Source organism: Ambystoma mexicanum, chromosome 4p, assembly GCF_040938575.1.
Source record: "Ambystoma mexicanum isolate Mex_15411 chromosome 4p, UKY_AmexF1_1, whole genome shotgun sequence".
NCBI classification, from domain to species: domain Eukaryota; kingdom Metazoa; phylum Chordata; class Amphibia; order Caudata; family Ambystomatidae; genus Ambystoma; species Ambystoma mexicanum.
The window spans coordinates 601692559-601711581 of record NC_090927.1 but is presented as its reverse complement, the minus strand read 5'-3'; the positions used below and the strand labels follow the sequence as shown (position 1 = coordinate 601711581).

The following is a 19023-nucleotide window of genomic DNA, read 5'->3' as shown; positions in this document are numbered from 1 at the left end:
CAGTTGGCTCATGCATTTTGGAAAACAGGTGAACAGGATACCACTCTGGAGGGATCAGAGATAGCCATCTCAAACATATACATTCTAGGACTGGACTTTGGAACTTTTAGGTCTGTGACAGCTAGGGTGGTGGACTCGCAAGGCTTAGCGGTATCATCAGAGAAGATGAAAACATATGTCTTGATGGCCATTTTTCAGCCAAAAGTTAGCAACGTGCCTTTTTCCCATTTTATTGGAGCCCTGACAGATAGGTTGATGGTGGCATGGAACAGGCCTCCCTCTGCACCAGCGGTTAACAAAGATTTTGCTCATAAATGCAGTGCAGTCACATCTGACCATTTATTCCGCATATGAGAGTTTAGTGGCACATGTGGCAAGGGCAGGCACTAGACCAATATCCTTCCTAAAAATGTACCCAATAGGCTGTACAAAATTGATTGGCACGTGGGGGTGGAAAGGACTGTGGTTGCACAGTTTCACTCTCTGTACCCAGAATGCACCCTGCACAATGGCTAGTCAAAAGCATATTTGCCAAGTAGTGGCTAGAGTTGCTGGTCAAAACATGTCTCCATATCTGCAGGGATCTTTCCAACAGATGGTTCATGACAGCAAAATGAGTTAAGAAACATGTTGCAAACAGGTCTGGACACTAATGAATATGTGGGCCAGGCTGTGGGCACTAGAGCAGTTCTACGAAGGCACTTGTAAATGAGTACAGCAAGTTTAACCCAGGACATTCAGGCAAAACTGCTGTCTATGCCTTTTGAAGGATTACACCTGTTGAGAACAAAGGCCAATGACAACATAGAAGATTGTGATGTAAAGCATCCCTGTAGACTGCTGTGTCTTTGGACTTTCTCCGCCCCATCATCTTCATTTTAATCTGGCAGAATATGGTAACATCCTTACTCTTTCCCACCTAAAAGGCGTAGACATGGATAGCCCCATCAGGCCGAGCAGCAGCAGGGAAAATGGACAGTCAGGTTCCAGACGCTCACGGCATCCTGCAACTGTGGACGCATTTGCTGCAGTGGCCTTTTGTGATCCCAGTATTCCACTTCAATGGGGACACTATGGTTATTAGCCTGGCCCCTCCATATGTCTGCAAGGACCTGCATTGCTAGGGATCGATGATGAAACTCCTTTGGGGGCCATTCTGACTCAGTGGCCAACTGCCACTGTGGTAACAGGTGCATCCTTGATGGGATAGGGAGGACCACTGCTGGGTCGTTCACTGATCAAGGAGAAGTCCTTCCATTTTAACTTGGAAAATGAAAATCAGGACAGTTCATCTAGCCTTGCAGTTGTTCTTACCATCAATCAGCGGTTTGACAGTAAACAAGTCACACAGTGCTGTTGGTGAAGAAAACAGCACTGCCATACACTGCATCAGCAAGGACGACAGTGTTGGGCCATTCAAAAAGGGCACCAGGCTCACTATTGGATGATTGACAACAAGGTGACATTGACAGCTTCACCATCACTGGCAGTGTGGAATATCAACTGGACATGGTTAGTTGTCTTTAGGGAACCTCTCACACGTCAGAGCTGAACAGGAACATTTTGGAGGAAATCTTGACCACAGAGGGGGCGCTTCTCCAGAGTGATTGGTTTGCGTCTAACTGAAAGAAAAGTGCAAGGCCTTCAGCTTCACTGAGTTACATGGTGTGTGGGGCTCCAGGGAATGTACTGGTAGAAGGGTTCAACCTGCGCAAGGGTTCCCTCTGTTCCCACTGATTCCTTTCATGACGAGAAGGTAGAAGCAGAGTGAAAACAAATTAACGTGATCACTCCGGCACCAAAGGTTTGGCATTGAGTCTTTCTTGACATGTTGCTTTTCCCTTCCTGAAGAATCCTTTGGAGGGATGATTTTCTGGCACTGGTTAGTAGTAGCGAGCTTCACCCCAATGCCAGGAAACTGAACCTACATGGTTTGCTACTCATCATTTGAGGCACATTTCCTTTAGGAGGTTCTTGGTGTGATGCTCTCTGCAAGTAGCCCATTAAGTCTGTATATCCTTATCGCTGATCGAAGTTCACAAGTTGGGGCTGTAAAAGGGGTATTGCCCCCTTTGTATGACCAATGGTTTGATTCTGGAGTTTTTCCTTCCATTGGTAAAACCAGGACTCACATTAGTACAGTTAAGGATTATTTGGCAGCACATGGTATTTTCAAAATGACACTGTAGCAAGGTTCTTTTTTTTGCAGTTCTGATAAAGCTAAAGTTTCATAAAGGCCCGCCCAATGCAGTTCCTCCAAAACCCTTTGCGTTCCCTCCTTGGAATTTAAATTTGATATTTGCCTATCTGATGTTAGCTCCTTTTGAGACAATCATTTTTTACAGTTTCCTTTATTGTGGCCTTAACTTCAGCAAGAACCATTTATAATCTGCAGGCCGTGTATTTTTGCCTATCATTTTAACATCAAAAGAGAAAGTTGCCTTCAGGGGTGAAGCCTTTGTTTTTCCCTAAAGCTGAATCCAAATTGCATTGCCTGCAAAAGATGTATTTTCCAGTTTTCTTACCTCCATCTCATCTGTCGAAGGCAGAGGAAAGGTTTTTTTTTAAATTGGTTTTTTAAAATTGTGATCTGGTTTGAGAAAATGTAAGCCTTTTCACACAACAATATGAGGAAAGGTTTGCAGGTTGGACCTCAGTCTGACCCTGAAGGTTTGCTTGCCGAGAACCAACATAAATTGTATTGACAACCAACATTATATTGGATTTACAGGCCCTTGAAAAGACAAGACCATTTCCTTACAGGCCATTTCATGGTTGTCCATGATGTGCATCAAAACAACTAGCTGGAAAAGAGGTTTTAGAGTGCATTTCGGTTTAGTCATCCAAGGACTGTCGATTACTTCTGCCTTACATAAGGGTGTTCTTTTAGTAGACATTTGTCAAGATGTACATGGACTTCCTTGCACACCTTCACAAGACGTAATTACTGCATTTGCTAGCTTGGGTAGATGCCAGGGTTAGGAGGCTAGTGCTGCAAAACTCCCTTCTTTAAAGAGATGTGATCCCGCTCTTCTACACACCTTCTGTCTGTCATGGCCTTAAGAACCCATCACAGATGAGGAACATGTATGAGTAATGGATCCACAAATTGTTTACCTTTGAGAATGTACTTTGTGATGATACAATGATTCCTCACACAGATTCCTCAGTGCCATCCTTTCTACCCCTCTAAATCCAATGCTTGAGATACAATTAGAATTTTTGAAATCCCTATTTAGGACAGCTAAGCTGTTTCTTCTTGTGGTTACAGATGACTTTGGGGGTGGGTGTGTGTTTGGGCGTGTGTGTGTGTGTCTGTGTGTGTGTGTGTGTGTGTGTGTGTTTGTGTGTGTGTGTCTTTCTGGACACAGACAACTTCACATCTGGCGCAAAGTAGCCATGATCGAGCTTAACTCAGAGCTGCACACCACAACACAGTAGTTGTTTTCAGATTTTCCAGTCCAGAATGTGCCTGAATGGGATTTCAAAGGTGATGAATCTGTAGGAAGAATCATTGGCTCTATCACAAAGAGCATTTCTGAAGGTAAGCAATTTGCTATTTTATGATGCGTTCAAGTGTCACCACATCTATTCTTAGTTAGTGCTTATAACATATGTCTCATATGTATTTTTAAGTGGTTGAATCTATAATCTAAAGCCTAATACCAATATGTTTGTTACAGGGAAGGGAAGTTTCAGAAGAATTTATCAGACAGGTGTGCACAGCGGTGTTGAGAGGTATGTAATAGCATTTGTAATATATAGAGTGAAATAGAGAGTTTGCAGGTCAATGGTTGGTTCACTATTTGTGTTTTTTTAGATTTATAAAGCACTATCACCAAGGCCTTAGTTACACAAGAAGGCGGCACAAATAATCAATTGGACAAATGATAAAGCAATAGAACACAAGAAATACAATAATGGAAAGACTGGGGTATGTGAGGAAGGCATGGTATCCATATTAGACACAGACACAATGTATAAACGTTTTGAAAACCTTTGTTTAGTATTTTGGTTGGGTTGGTAGAATTCCTAACTGGCCCTAAATCTAGAATGGGAGTAATCTCTACCATTAAATAAATAACAAATACGTCCAAGTCAGTCTAGTCAACATAAAAAGTCTTAGAATAAGAAACCTACACTTCCACTCGTTCTAAATGACAAGTGTGCTAAGGGAATACAAAAGAAAAATAGTGTCTCAAAAGAAATGTCAGAATGGCTTAAATCATAACTCCCTTCCCCATATTCAACATCACAGGGTCTAGAGAGTTTCCAAAAAGGGATAGTTGTTTGGCACCGTTCTATCAGTCCTGCACACTTCGGTTACTGGTACAATTTAACAGTTCAGGCTTGGGCTTCAAGATTCTTGTAATTCAATCACTTCCTTAGGCTCCGTCCAAATGTAAAATTCCACTTTTGACTCGTACTTGCCCACAATTCAACACAGGCTTCCTCCCGCTGTGCTCGAGCCTGCCTCTCTCTTCACATTCACTTTCTCAATTTCCCATAGTCCTGCACGGGCTTCCCTCTTCCGGCTCCAGCCTGTCTTTCCACTTCCTTACTTTATTATACAGTTCTGCACAGGCTTCCCCCTGCCGGGCTAGAGACTGCCGAGCTCTTCACATTCACGTTCTCAATTTCCCATAGTTCTTCAGAGGCTTCCCTCTGTGGGGCTTCAGCCTGTCTTTCTCTTTCCACTTAATCACACAGTTGCTGCACAGGCTTCCCTCTAACGGGCTCCTGCCTGTCTTTTTCTTCATGGGGGTTCCCTTCCCCACATTCTGTCTTGGGTGTCTTTTCACTGTCAAAGACTTTCAAAACTGCCAGGTTTTGACTTAGACCTCTGCATGACCACTTCGACCTCATTTTACACAATGATGTAATTCACAATCTTCCAATGCCAATGCCTCTTGGTATTTGTAGTTACTTAATTCAACACAATTCTACAAGTCCCAATCTTCCAACGCCAATGCCTCTTGGTACTTGTAGTTTCTTATTCTCTTTTCTCTGGCTTCTTTCAAAGTTCATATGCTTAACCCTCTTGTCATATTCAGCATTCACATAGTTTGCTTTTCACTTATTCAACTTTCTTTCAGGCTCCCGGTTACTTTCTTGTGTTTACTACGTTCATACAGTTCATTTTACATAGAATTTTGAATGTGTGATTTCGCCTCGCAGCACAACTCTGTTACTTTGTATCCATTCATTTTTCTATTCCGCAATTATCCTTACACCTATGCGTTTTATCGGCACACACACAACCTTCAACTTTTAACTTAGTCACTTTTGCTTTTTAACACAAACCAGGCTTTTGTTGCCTCTGATAGCTCACTGGCCGTGTTAATTGATATCTTTTCAACAATGCTCTTCATGCTTCAGTCAAGGCCACTTCCAATGCCTGCTTTGCCCCTCCCCAACTCTGCCGTTCACCCGAGAGGGTCACGGCCTACTTCCCAGTACCTTGATGGCTTCTTTCTCCCACTCACTCGGTCTGAGATTAAGTATGCTTAAGGCATCCCGAAAGTGTGAAACTCTCACCTGGCTCTCGCTCGATTACCACAATGGTTGATCAGCTCTTTGGCCTTCCAACTTCCCTCGCCTTGTTCGCATCAGCCCCGACAGAGCTGTTCCTTCTTGTACCCAGTCTTGCTCAGTGTGTATCTGTGTGTGTCACCTTTTAACCAGACAGGGCGTGTTAACAAGTGGCAGGTGTGCATGGTTAGGATTACTTGCAAGCCTCTGCCTGGCATCATTACAGGGACAGAACCATTGCAAGTTGGCATGGGTAATCCTTCTGGCCTTATTCCTCATCTTCCTCGGCTCATTCGTTTTGTCACTGTAAAGAGAGGAGGAATTATGGGAGATGTAGTTTCCTATAAAATAAGCAGCGATAGGGGTTAGATGGGTTGCAGAAAATGGGGATACCATGTCTCAACATTTGTTATGTTATGTTATGTTAACAGAACTTGGATAGCGCACATACACCCTAAGGCATCTTGGCGCTGGTAGCGTGAGAGGACATCTAAATGAAAGAGCAAATTTTTTTTAAATAGTGTCGTTTTTAATAGTAGTCGAAACGAGAGGTGATCAGAAGTGCCATGTAGCGCAAGAGGGAGGTCATTCCAAGCTTTCACAGCTACCACTGAAAAGGCACATCCTCGTTTTCGAGCAAGTCAGTAGCGGGGAACAGCTACCGGGTTAGCTGAGTGGGAGCGCAAGGATCGAGTAGGCACATAGGGCGGAAATTTAATTTGAAGGTATTCCGCTCGGATGCCGTAAAAGGCGCAGTGTACTATACACATGAACTTGAAGGATATCTGGTCTGCTACCGGAAGCCAGTGCAGTTTCTTGAGCAAATGAGATATATGTGCTCCAAAAGGAGGCGGAAAAATAGCTCTGGCCACCGCGTTCTGCAGTAGGTGTAGCCGCTTAATCAAGTAGCAAGGCTGAGCCAGGTAGAGTGAGTTGCAGTAGTCCAACACACTGAGGACCAAAGCTGCAACCACTGGGGCCTGGCAAGCTGCTGGGATAAAAGGAAGAACCTTTCGAATAATGCAGAGCTTAAAGTGGCCGTATTTACACACCACAGCCACCTGCTCATCCATGGAGAGGGATGCAGAGAATTTAACCCCCAGATTTCTGACCGACATAACTGGAGTGGGAAGAGGGCCAAGAGAGGAGGGTCAGAACTCAGTGGTCCAGAATAGGTGGGGAGATGTAGTACCCACAACTAAGACCTCAGTCTTACTGCCATTCAACTTTAACCAGTTTGTCCACATGCAGGCCCCCAGGTCCTCAAGACATCTTTTGAGAAGGCTGGCTGTCTCAGATTGGGTGAGGTCGAGGTGGACAAGAATTTGGGTGTCATCTGTGGATGAGTAATAGCAGAACCCGTACGATTGGATGAGACGCAGAAGGGGTCTGATATAAAGGTAGAACAGGATAGGGGAGAGTGCCGAACCATGCAGAACCCCACAAAATAGAGGAACTGCATCAGAGCGAAAGCGGACAGGGAGAAAGATTGAGATCTATCGGCCAAAAAGGCCTTAAACCAATTTAGAACTTGGCCTGAGAGGCTGGCGCAGTTAGACGGGAGATCAGGGTAGCATGGTTGACTCTATCGAAAGCAGCCGAAAGATGTAACAACAGGACTGCTTCAACACCACCCTGATCCACCAGGCGCCGCAGGTCATCAAGTACTGAGTTCAGCACAGATTCAGTCCCTCTCCCAGGTCAAAACACGGACTGGAAAGGATCAAAATAACTGGAAGATTCCAGAAAATTGGATAGAAGGGGAGAAACAAGAGCTTCCAAGGCCTTCATCAAAAATGGAAGAAGGGAGATGGGGTGATAGTTGGCCAAAACCTCAGGATCTAAAGAAGGCTTTTTCAACAAAGGGATGACCAATGCATGCTTCAAAGAGGAGGGAATTAGACCAGTGACAAAGGAAACATTAACTGTGGTCGTAATGTGACCAATCAGCTCAGCGGATGTATATTGTAGGATGGCCAGTGGTATGGCATCAGCCGGGGATGCTGATTTGAGACGATGGCTTGCTGCCAGTATATCAGAGTTAGAGAAGAGGGGAAATGTAGACCACACATTGTTAGCAGCGAGAGGCTCGCCGCAGTCCTTGATATCTGAGGACGTAGATGCCTCTGTGTTATCAATGGCCTGAATGAGGGAACCAACACAAATATTGATCCGCATCCAAAAAAGATTTGTCTAGTACTTCCTAGTGTCAGACACACCAGGTGTCTCAACGACCCCGCCGCCAGACCGTCGGAGCCACGGGGACCAGCACGCGGGCACAGTCTCACAACCTTGGAGACTGCTCCACAACCCCACTAGGGTACCATGAATCCGCCCTGATGAAGGTGACAGTTCATGACCACCGAAACGCGCACAACATTAAGGGGAATCTGCTTCTAGATTGTGGACATGTGGAATATTCTCCCTCCTCAGGGATTTAACAGTTTGTCTAGAAGCCAAGTCTCTTTCCTTCTTCCTCACAGTATATTCCCCAAATACACGTTGGCAGACCCAATGAGGTTTTTTCTCATGGAGCCCAGGGAGTCAACCTTTCTAAATCTCATGGACTCCAGCGTATGAGTACAACACCATAAACCCACACAGTTGTAGGAATCTCAAAACTGATAGACTTGTTAAATTATTCGCAAACCTGTATTTAACATTATATTTGTGAAAACTAAGCAAACCTGACATTTGGAATAGAGGGTTAATGTGTATATACACTGGATTTGAAGTATACACTGAGAAGTCTCTGGTATCTTCATTAAAAAAATGTTTTTGGTGTAAGGTAACCTGGTTTAGACTTCATTTTTTGAAACCAAGCCCTCCACTTTTAATTATTAAAAAAAAAAAAAGTAATTTTTTTTCCCCTTCTTTCCTTCTACATTGACTTAATTCAGAATAGTCTGCTTGTGGATATCTCTTCACCCCATTCCATCTTCCCTCCAGCACTGTGTTTCTGTTCACTTGCTTTACTATCTTTTCCAAATCACTTTCTTTACTACCTTTTCTAAATCAGTTCTTCACCACTACTTTCAAGCAACGGAATTGTATAACACAAGTTTTTATTATGCCTTTTTACTATATCTTGTGTTTGATATATGAAAAAAATGTTCATTTGCGTATATATGTTCTTTTCTATGCAACCTTAAGTGTGCAAATATCACATTAATAATTATTTACCAAAAATGTTAAGGCTGGTGTGACATTTATTTACATTAATCATGCATGAATATGACGTGGTATGGGGTTGGATTTGATACGTTAAGCCCCGACCAAAGAGGTATTCCACTAATTTGATAATTATTTGAGGTGAAGAATACCATGTCCTTTGCAGCGATTGTCATCCTTCTGTGTTATCTATTGTTTCAAGTGCCCAGCTGCTTCCCAAAGGGGCACCCCAACTTAGTGTTTAGGTCTGCTTTTATATTGTCATGGATAGTGGATATTTTGTTAACAAAAAACGCTGAAATGGAGTTACAAAGGTCCTGTGAGGGAGACACTGAAGCACGCCCTTTTTCAGGGTTCCATAGAACCAGCAACAGATCAAATAGGGTCTTAGGTTTATTCAGCACCCCCTCTACAATGTGACCAAAATAGGATTTTTTTGTGTTGATAATAGCTTTGTGATAGGCGGTGACAGAAAGGCGGAAAGAAGTTTTAGCCTCCTCAGAATAGCTAAGGTGCCATTTCCTTTCAGCCTGCCTACAACGCAATTTACTTATTCTAAGCTCCTCTGAGAAACAAGGTTCCGGGGGGCGGCTTCGCTGTCTGCAAAGTTTAACTGGAGCCAGCAGGTCAGTGGTTGCTGAAAAGCAGCCCTGAAGACCAGATAGAGAGCAACCAGTAGCTGTACCACAATGGGCGTGAATGGAAGCAGCCACATCAGGGTTAGATATCCCATGCCAGCTCTGCTTATAAATAGCAGGTTTGGTCCGGAAGGACAGAGAGGTTTTTAAAGAAATTGAGAAAGGCACCAAGAAGTGGTCAGACCACATAACCGGGCAAGGAGGTAGCATAGTAATAGATGCCAATGGTGCAAAGACCTTGTCAAGAATATTCCCACGTTGGTGGGTGGGTTCAGTGGCCCACTGAGGAAGCCCCAGATCCTGCATTAGGGCCATAAAACTGGCCACCTGCCCCATAGTAGTAGGATTGAGAGGAAGATTAAAATCTCCAGTGATAATCAGCTCAGGATATTTAATCGGTAGCTCTGAGACTAGAGCCGGAAATTTGGCGTAGAAAGTACTGTCAGCTCCCGGAGGCCGATATACCACCCAGGTAGTAAGAGTACAACTAGGTGAAACGCATACTCGAGTTAGCAGGCAAATTTTTAAAGAGTGTTTAGTGACCATATGGGTAACCTTGTATTTACTTTTATAGATCATAGCCACCCAACCCCAAGGATGCGTGGCTATTCTACCTGCGTGTACCAGCTCATATTTAGGAGGAATGGCCTTCACAATGGCCAGACCAGAAGATTCAGTCAGCCAAGTCTTGGTTAAGAACGGGAGATCATAATCATTGTTGGCTATTAAATCATGGAAGATCATAGCATGAGCTACAAGGGACTGAGTGTTTATTAGTCCGCATTGCAGGATTGAGACAGGGGATTGTTTAGATTTACTGGGCATCAGAATATGAGGGAAACCCAAGGGCCAGGATGTAGTGGGGGAGCAAAATATAGCAATGTCTCACGGTCCAGCTGTGTGGACTCCGAGCTGAGGGTGGTGGAATCTTGCATCTCCCGTGCATGAACGGGCACAAGCGGGCTTGCTCTAAGCCTGCATTCAGCACACTGGTGGCACGCTGGCGGCACGCTGGCAGCACGCCTGCTGCACCTGTCCCATGCGCGGGCGACGTGGCAGGCACATTAAATGCTGAACGCTACTGCTAGTGAGGTAGGCACACACCCACTAAGCAGAAGTAGAAAGCGGACTGGTGGGGTTAAGACGGCAATGTTCCAACAAACAAAATAATGTATTCAAAGGTGTCCGTGTCAAGATAGTTAAAAGTAGCAAGCACACACTACAATAAAAGAAATAAAAACTGTTAGCCCATTACAATAGAATACCTAGCACACTAGGGCAAGAGGATTTAAAGTGGTAATCCGAACGGACGACCTCACCTCTGATCCCAGCCCGGGCGACTTGGCAGGCACATCAAATGTTGAACGCTACTCCTAGTGAGGCAGGCAAATGCCCACTAAGCAGAAGTAAAAAGTGGACTGGTGCCATAAGCCGGCAATGTCCCAACAAACTAAATAATGTATTCAAAGGTGTCAGTGTCAAGATAGTTAAAAGTAGCAAGAACACGCTACAATAAAAGAAATAAAAACAGTTACATTGGGTGTTAAACCCCCATTCCCCAAGTACCCCATAGCCAAATGATCCTCCCTCGCTTTTCCACCCCCAGGGCCGGGATCCAAAAGCAAAAGTATGGGGACTAGGTTGTGAAAAACCCTCTGGTTTTACACAGGTCAAAAAGCAGGAAAAGTTGAGCAAAATATTTTTAAGATGTGAACTGAAAAGAGAGGGAGTCTTCAAAGATCCTATTTCCAGAGGGAGAGAGTTCCAATTTTTTGGGGAGAAAAGAGACAAGTGGGATTGAGCACAGGGTGGCTTTGGGACAGAGAGGCGAAAGAGTGATTCTGAATGTAAAAGAGCAAAGGGGATTGCAGAAAGAGATTAAGGGTGAAAGATAGGTTTACATAGACAATGGTTGCTCTTTTAAACCATGCATAGAAAGCGAAGTAGTAGTCAGCACTCAAAAGCAAGTCAAGACAGGAAACCAAGAAAGGGAGTATTGAGTGAGCGAGGAGAAAGTCCACAGATATTACAAATGTAAGAGTTAAAGATAGAGAGAAGATGGTCAAGGTGAGTGGCAAAAAGGTATAGAAGAAGAGAAGAGCAGTAATCGAGATGGGAGAAGACAGGTGTGGATTATAAAGATGAAACTTGAAGGCATGAGCAATGTTAGAAATATGTATAGTGAATGAGAGAGAAGCCAAATGAAGCAAAAGTTGGAGACGAGTAAGCAAGGCCACTTTGTTGGTAAAGAAAGTGGCAAAGTCATTACAAGATAGAGAAGAGGCAAGAGATGGGTTGGGAAGAGTGTGGGGGCAGAATTGAGTTGAAAAATCTAAATAGGTGATGGGGTGAGGGGGTTAGGATTGAACAAGGTCAGAGAATTATGTAATTTTTTCAAGTAGCAAAGAAGACGCATAAGAGAAGTGTAAGGAAGAGAGTGAAGCAAGTTTGTCAGAAGATGGTTTATTTTTCCATAGCCGTTCAGTACAACATAGAGTTGAGTTGAGATAGCAAAGTGGGGGCTAGCATGGCTGGGGCAGTTTACGGGAGGGGCAACAAGGGCAGGCAGGATAGAGAGAATCAAGAGTTGTCATGAAATTAGAGTTCATAATGGATAATGCGTCATTGGTAGAAAGAAGAGAGACATCTGCAACAGGGAAAGATGTGTGTAGAGAAGTGAGAAAAATAGACAAGTTAAAGAAATAAAAGTTTGATGAAGAAAGTAAGTAATTGCTAAGGGAGGAACTGAACGGTGGGAGGTACATAGGAAAAGATTTGATCTAATGAAGAACTGGACCTAAGAGAGGGTGGGGACAGAGACTGAAATATGTTAAAAGAAACAAGTAGGGCAATGAAAAGAGATGACAAGTAGGTAGAATCAACATGGAGATTGACGTTGTCAAGGAGAAAAAATAGAAAAGAAGTGGGGGAAGAAATGATAGAAGAGCATCCAGGTCATTATAGAAGGAGGGACGGGGAAGAGGAACGATACATAATTGGAAAAGCAAGGGCAAAGGGCTTGGAAAATGAGATATAATGATACTCAAATGTTGGAAAGGATGGAGTAGATAATGACAAAGAAGAAGAAGCAGAGATGTAGGATGAGTGGAAAGAATACCAGTCCCACCACCTCTGCCAGCATGAGCAGTGAAATATTTTAAATAAGTGGGTTAAGAGAGATAAAGAGCTGACTGTATAATGAGGGTGTATCCATGTTTCACTAATGCAGAGAAAATGGCAACCAAAGTTGAAGAAAGTGTTGAAAATAGCCTGTTATTTGTTGCAGACAGAGCAGGCATTGGGTAGACCAATTGACATTGGAGTAGAATGAAGAGCAGAGAGGTTAGAAGGGTCGAGGCAGACAGAAATAAGATTGGCAAGGTTGCATGTATGAAAGGAAGGGTGCCTTGTGTTATGGAATAACTGATGTGATAGTAGCAAACATTGTAAGGAAAAGGAGAAGAAAAAGGAAGGCTGTATTGAGCTATGCAGGCCCGATGGAGAATGAGGGATGAAGTCACAGAAAGATGCGCAGTACCCTAAAGAGAGCTGGTAGGCAGCGACTGAGAAGGCGGGAGGATGGGATACACAAGATGACAAGTCAGTCGACAAACAGTCTCAAACAGGGACAGACAGGGAGCAATGGCATGAAAAATCGAATTTCTCACATAACTGTTAATCATCACTTTTTCTCACTGAAAACGCTGCTAGGCACTGTATTTGTTAGAGAACACAAACCTTCATGTCATGCCGGAGGTGACATTATTATTTACTGTTGCAATTCTATGGTAAATTAGTATGCAGCGAGGGGGTTGGCGGCCTCCCAGCCAATGGGGAGGCTCAGAACGCGGGCATTACAAGGGCTGGCGGCAACCATTTCGCCTCGCCGGGGAATGAGCTAAGTCTTCTAACCCCCCGTCTAACCCACATTTCCCCTCCCTCCCTCCCCCCCACAATTACCTGCTTTTCAGGAGCGAACCTGGTGGAAACACTACTGTCTCCAGCGCGTCTGCTCCCAATATGCGACAGGCCGCCATGGAAAGGAAGAAGGGAATACATGTAGTCCCTTCTATCCTTTCCATGGAGGCCATTTTCTTTTCTTCCTTTTTTTCCTTTTTTTATGTCCACCATGGAAAGTGAGAAGGGACTACATGTTGTCCCTTCTCCCTTTCCATGGCAGCCATATTTTGTTTACTTTTTTTATTGTTTTTAATGGCCCCCTTGGAAAGGGAAAACGGACTTCGTTTTCCCTTCCACCGCCGCAGCCATTTTGTTTTCTTTTCTTTTTCCTGTTCCGGAACACTGGAGCAGAAACAAAATGCTTTTAGTACTATAAGCTCCTGGTAGGGGGCGCATTACCACTTCAGGTAATTCTGTGGGGCCTTCGTAACTATGGGCCGCCACTGTTCCTGAAAAGCTTGCAGCCTTTTCAGCATTTCATGCATACTAATCTTACTGCCATGGGGCAGTCCCCTGTCCTGACAAAGATTGCTAAGGGCAATGACTTCCAAGGCATTCATAGAATCCATGTTCAGTTCCTTATTAGACAATACAATTACCTGGCAGAGTTTCTAAGATTGCCTGCACAGTTGTTTGATTTTAGCTGACTAAGCTGTAGGCGCAGTCCAAGCTGAATCCATATCACTTTCCACCAGTGTGACCATCAGACTATTGCTCTGCAGGAGTACAGGGATGAGTAGAGGGTTTCTAAACACATACTCAGCCCAACACTACAACTAAACCACTAGTGATCTAAATCATAAAGATGAAACTGGTTCAAAAGGAATGGTATAGCTCCATCACCTCTTAGGGTAGTGTGAGCCAAGGGCAGGCTATACACTGTTCAAGGGGGTTGTGAGCAAGCAAGGAAGCATCCAGAACAACAATAGTACTTTGGTACCAAAATAAAAGAAATGGCCAATCAAGGTTCTATTAAAAAATACGATATTTTAATTACACTTAAAATGTAGGCACACTATTAACACTAACAACTCACCCCTGTTTAATAAACACCAGGACATGCAGACGTTTGGATGAAAGGAGCACTCCGGCTCTGAAGATAGGGGCATGCAGAAAATTTCTGTTGTACCGGCAGCCAAGCAGATCGTACCCACTGCCAATTCCTTGAGGTGTACCAGGTGGAGTCACCCACTAGCCACAGACCCGTACATAACCATGTTAATTTTAATACAAAAAGCAGGCTATAATAGCTTTATAGACCGGGCCGTTGCGCTACACCGGGCGTTATGGAGCTGCAAACTTCGATATAGACCCGTCCTGCGCTCTGACCTTTATCTTGTTTTGTCAGGGCTGATAATACCTAGTGCGACCCTCCTTCCAGAACTGTTATGCTTAAATAAGGCCATTTTGAGGCACACCTATGATATGGCATTTATAACGGACCTGTACTCAAGTGTAGATTGGGTGTCTGAACATAGGCATTGCGTTGGCACAGGCCATTGCCATAAGTACCTCATTACTATACCTGAATATGGTATTCCGTAGTTAGGAATCTTTTAACAGTCCTGTATTATACATGTATTTGCAAACAAATTCTAATCCTAGTATGTGTGCACTGTATGTACATATAAACCTGTAGTGTGATTAGAAATATGTACATGCCACTTCTTTTTATTTTCAGACCATTTGCAAACGTTAATTCATTCTGGACGAACACAAAGTTGTGATCACTGTCAGTCCCAAGAAGGTGCTCCGGGCCAGCCTGGCTCTGCTGGTTCTGAAGGTCCACGAGGGCTTCCTGGGCCACCAGGAAGGGATGGCATACCTGGATCCATCGGTCTCCCTGGGAGCCCTGGTATCCCCGGGTTAAAAGGTGTGTTAAACATACTAAACCAAATGTAACATGTGCAGTTATTTTATTTCTTCTTTCATTTTTTATATAAATTACAAAAAACATTTTTGATTGTGATTGGAATGTAGAATGGGGTCAACTTGGCAAAATTAGATCTTATATTTTATGCTGGTTAGACATGAAGATCTGCATTTCACCATGGGTTAGGAGCTACTAGAGAGTTTGGCTGATACATGTGTGAGCAAATGGGGATGCACAGGGAGGCAAGATTTGGGGTTGTACAGAGGGGAGTCCTGAGTTTAAAACATTAAGAGTGAACTAGAGATGTGCTTAATGGGGAAATGTGATGTACAACGGGATGGGTCAACATGTAGGCGAATGAGGTGTTGAGATGTCAGCTGTGGGCTGAAGATCAAACATATTGGGCTCTTGAAAAGGGAGATTGGGGCTTAGGAATGAATATCAGAAAAGTGTTAGACACAGATGTAGGAGCAGGTGTCAGAGGTGGAAAACATACCAGAACAAAGAAAATGGGGTTATGTACCTCTGCACACCGGGCCCACCCATGTCAAACTCTGATCTCCAAGGGGACTTCGGTGGAGCATTATGAACAGTAGTTAATAGTAGCAGCACTGTGTGTTCCTAAACATGCAAGACATCCTGGATCTATAACAAACCTAAAAGGCTGGGCAATGAAAAATGTGCTGTGGGACTGGGTGACTATGGAAAAAAAGTATGTGAAGTTTGAGAAAGACTTGCAAATGAGCTACATTTCTTGTGTCAAAAAAAAAATGATTGAATGCTGCGTAGAGGACCAAGGAGGAAAGACCAGTGGAAGCAAGAACAAAAGCAACAACAAGATGCAAGGCTTCAGCTATTTGTACAAAGTAGTCCAAACCTTCTAGATATGTATCTGGATTGTCTACATCATGATATTGTGTTGTGACTGGAATTGCTCCTGTGCACCATGCCATTTCCATGTTTTCCAAATCCTCTGGCAGATCTGAAAGTGAAGGGATAGATTAGGTTAGTGGGGAGAAAGGGAAAACCGCATGGAAGGTTTGTTGTTATGTCATTGAGTGCAGACCAATGTACCCTGAGCTCTCTGCGCAGGTCTGTTTGTAGGTGCTCTATGTCGGGATCATATAGGCATTTCTGCTCAGAGGGGAGCTTTGTTTGCCTGTGGTACATTGGTCGGGCCTGTAATAGATAAGTTGGTTGGTGGATCACCTCTCAACCCCTGTCTGCAAAAGTCTCCAAATCTCTACGGCCAGCAATTTCCTGTCAGCCTCGGAAAAAAATGCATCAAAAAATGCTTTAAAAAAAAAAATGTAATGGGGGTCCGGCCAATCCCCGTATTTTATCCCTTAAAACCCATTTTAATTAAAAATACTTTACCTACAAAATAAATGCATTTTATGGAGGCTTTTGCATTCGATGCTTTTGCATTTGATGCTTTGTATTGGAGGGGATCACTGGATACCCAGTGGGCTGATGCAGCAGGGCACATTTCTGTTTCTCCGCCCCTGGTCCTGTTCTTCTTGTTGTTGTGTATTAAATACATGTAAATCACTTGTCACTATAGGTGGTGGTTACACAGTGTTATCAAAGCACTATCCTGTTTTATCTTTGGATATCGGCAATTAATCTTGCTTAAAGAGCTGTATTAGGGATTGGTTAAGACTATAAATTAACTACCCTGTATACACTGAATCTGTGAACCATTGTATGTTTACCAAATATTTAAAAAAAAAACTACTAATGCATGACTATGAAATGCACCCAACAGCAAAATAAATGAAAAGCTGTAAGATTGATATCTATTTTTGTCTCAATTTATCTATGAGCATTTCCACATTCAAAGTGTTTTTGCATCTTTTTGACATAATAGAAAAAATCCAGGCCTACTAGAGTCAATAAGTAGTCCACAGAACTATATACGTCAGAACAGACCCCCTGTGTTTACCTAGTATTCCCAGCCCATTGTTCTGCCGGTTTCAGGGCTGTCCCTCCAGTTACCACTGTTCTTCTTAGTCATTCTTTTTGCATTACCATGTAAATTATAACATTTTCCAATATTTTGAAATAGCGTTTTTGGTGAAAGGCGCTTTATAAATTCATTACATTCAAATCCAAATACAGGCACATTTTAAGATGAGGAGAACACACAGTGATATTAATTTCACTACAACCTGGAGTTTATCGATCTGCATTCACTTTGCATTAGTCCTGTCCTGTCCAATCTGCATTCTTCTCGCTGCAGTGGTCCCATTGCTAAAGATGCATCTTAAGAAATGTAATTACTGCATTGGTTCAGTCTCCAACTGGTTAATCATATTGTGTTTGTTTTCAAAAATCACGCTTATATGTTTTATAGGACAACCCGGCAACAACGGGGAAAAGGGAAGTAAAGGAACTGGAGAGCCTGGATTGCAAGGACCACCGGGATCGCAAGGTATGTCATGGGAACTTGAACATAAACACTCGAGCGCTCTCCAAACGAGAAACACACCTTTTCTACATTTGTTACTTTGATATTCATTTAGACTGCAAAATCTAATTGGTGTATTTTAGTTTCATGATAGAGCTGGGAATTTTTAAATATTGGCTAATATTCTAAAATAAAAATGTCCAATGATTTGCCTAATAGCATGGATTTGTTTTCTACAGTGGATTATGACACAATACCTTCAATATTTATTATGATTCAATAATGGTTCCCACTCACCTGTTTAAGTCAACATGCACTGCCATATGCCCTTAATATATAGAAATCTTCATAAACCGGAGCACACATAAAATTAGCAAAATAATGTTCATTTAACCTTTTTCACTCTATTCTCTTTGGGACATGAAAGGAGTGAGTGTGTGAATGAATTAGTTGTTCAGTGGATGAGTGAGTGAATATAGATTATTCATCTGAGAAATCACATTTAGACACAATCTGGACCAGAAAACATTCCGATGGACATCGGATGACAGCATGCAGCTCTTAGGTCGGCTCCATCATGGCTCCTTGGTGCTTTTTTGTGGTGCAAGCAATATCATCCATATATATTATTGGAGCCACAGTTGCCATCTTCCTCAGTTCCTCTATTCCACAATCATTGCAGGAATGTTATTCAGGAACTTGTCACTTCACTCATACATTTTCGTTAACATGCTCTTCTGAACAGATAGGTTCAAGATGGTGATTCTCGCAGAGATCCTCCAGTGTTTGGAGCTGCATGACCAGGTACTGCCTTCAAATCTGTATTTCCACATCCTTGTCTACCCAAAGCATCATAAGTACTTTTTCTTTGTGGTGAGAACTACTTCTTACAAGTTTTCAGTCTTCTCATTTGGCCTCACTCCAGCACCAAGAGTAATGATGTGGTAATGGAGGTGGTTGTGGTCTACATGCACAGGAGGAGGTTACATGTCTTTCCCTCCCTCGATGACTGGCTTCTTCGTTCGAAGTCACATGAGTCAGCATTCTAAAACCACAAGATGACGTGCAATCTCCCCCATACCTCAGGTTTCTCCATCAGGCTAAGTGCATTGCGACTCCCTCCAAACATTCAGTTTATTGAGGTACCTTAGATACGGGGGGGGGGAATCCTCCAATATGGAATGGGGACTTCATGCACAGGATCTTTCAGTGAGGATTTGGTAGGAAGGCCGGAGAAATCATTTTCCCTCCACTGTCTGGGATTGAGCAGTTCATCTAGCATTTTGGTAGTTCTTAACATCAATCAGAATTTCGCCTATCCATGTCCTCAGTAAATACCACCACTATGCACTGTGTTAACAAGATGGGGGATGTGATATTGCCCAAGCTATGCTTGAAGCCCATGCTCATGTGGTTTAGAGCAATCAAACATGAGGCAC

The 19023-nt window shown here is 43.2% G+C and overlaps 1 protein-coding gene across 1 annotated transcript in view; it reads left to right on the top strand.

Annotated features, from left to right (window-relative positions):
- Nucleotides 1-19023, top strand: part of COL21A1 (collagen type XXI alpha 1 chain) — a 1372657-nt gene that overhangs the window by 1259288 nt on the left and 94346 nt on the right. The window contains exons 27-29 of the mRNA XM_069606149.1: nt 3684-3738; nt 14983-15174; nt 17531-17608. Coding sequence (XP_069462250.1) covers nt 3684-3738; nt 14983-15174; nt 17531-17608 — 325 coding nt within the window. The remainder of the gene's footprint in view (nt 1-3683; nt 3739-14982; nt 15175-17530; nt 17609-19023) is intronic.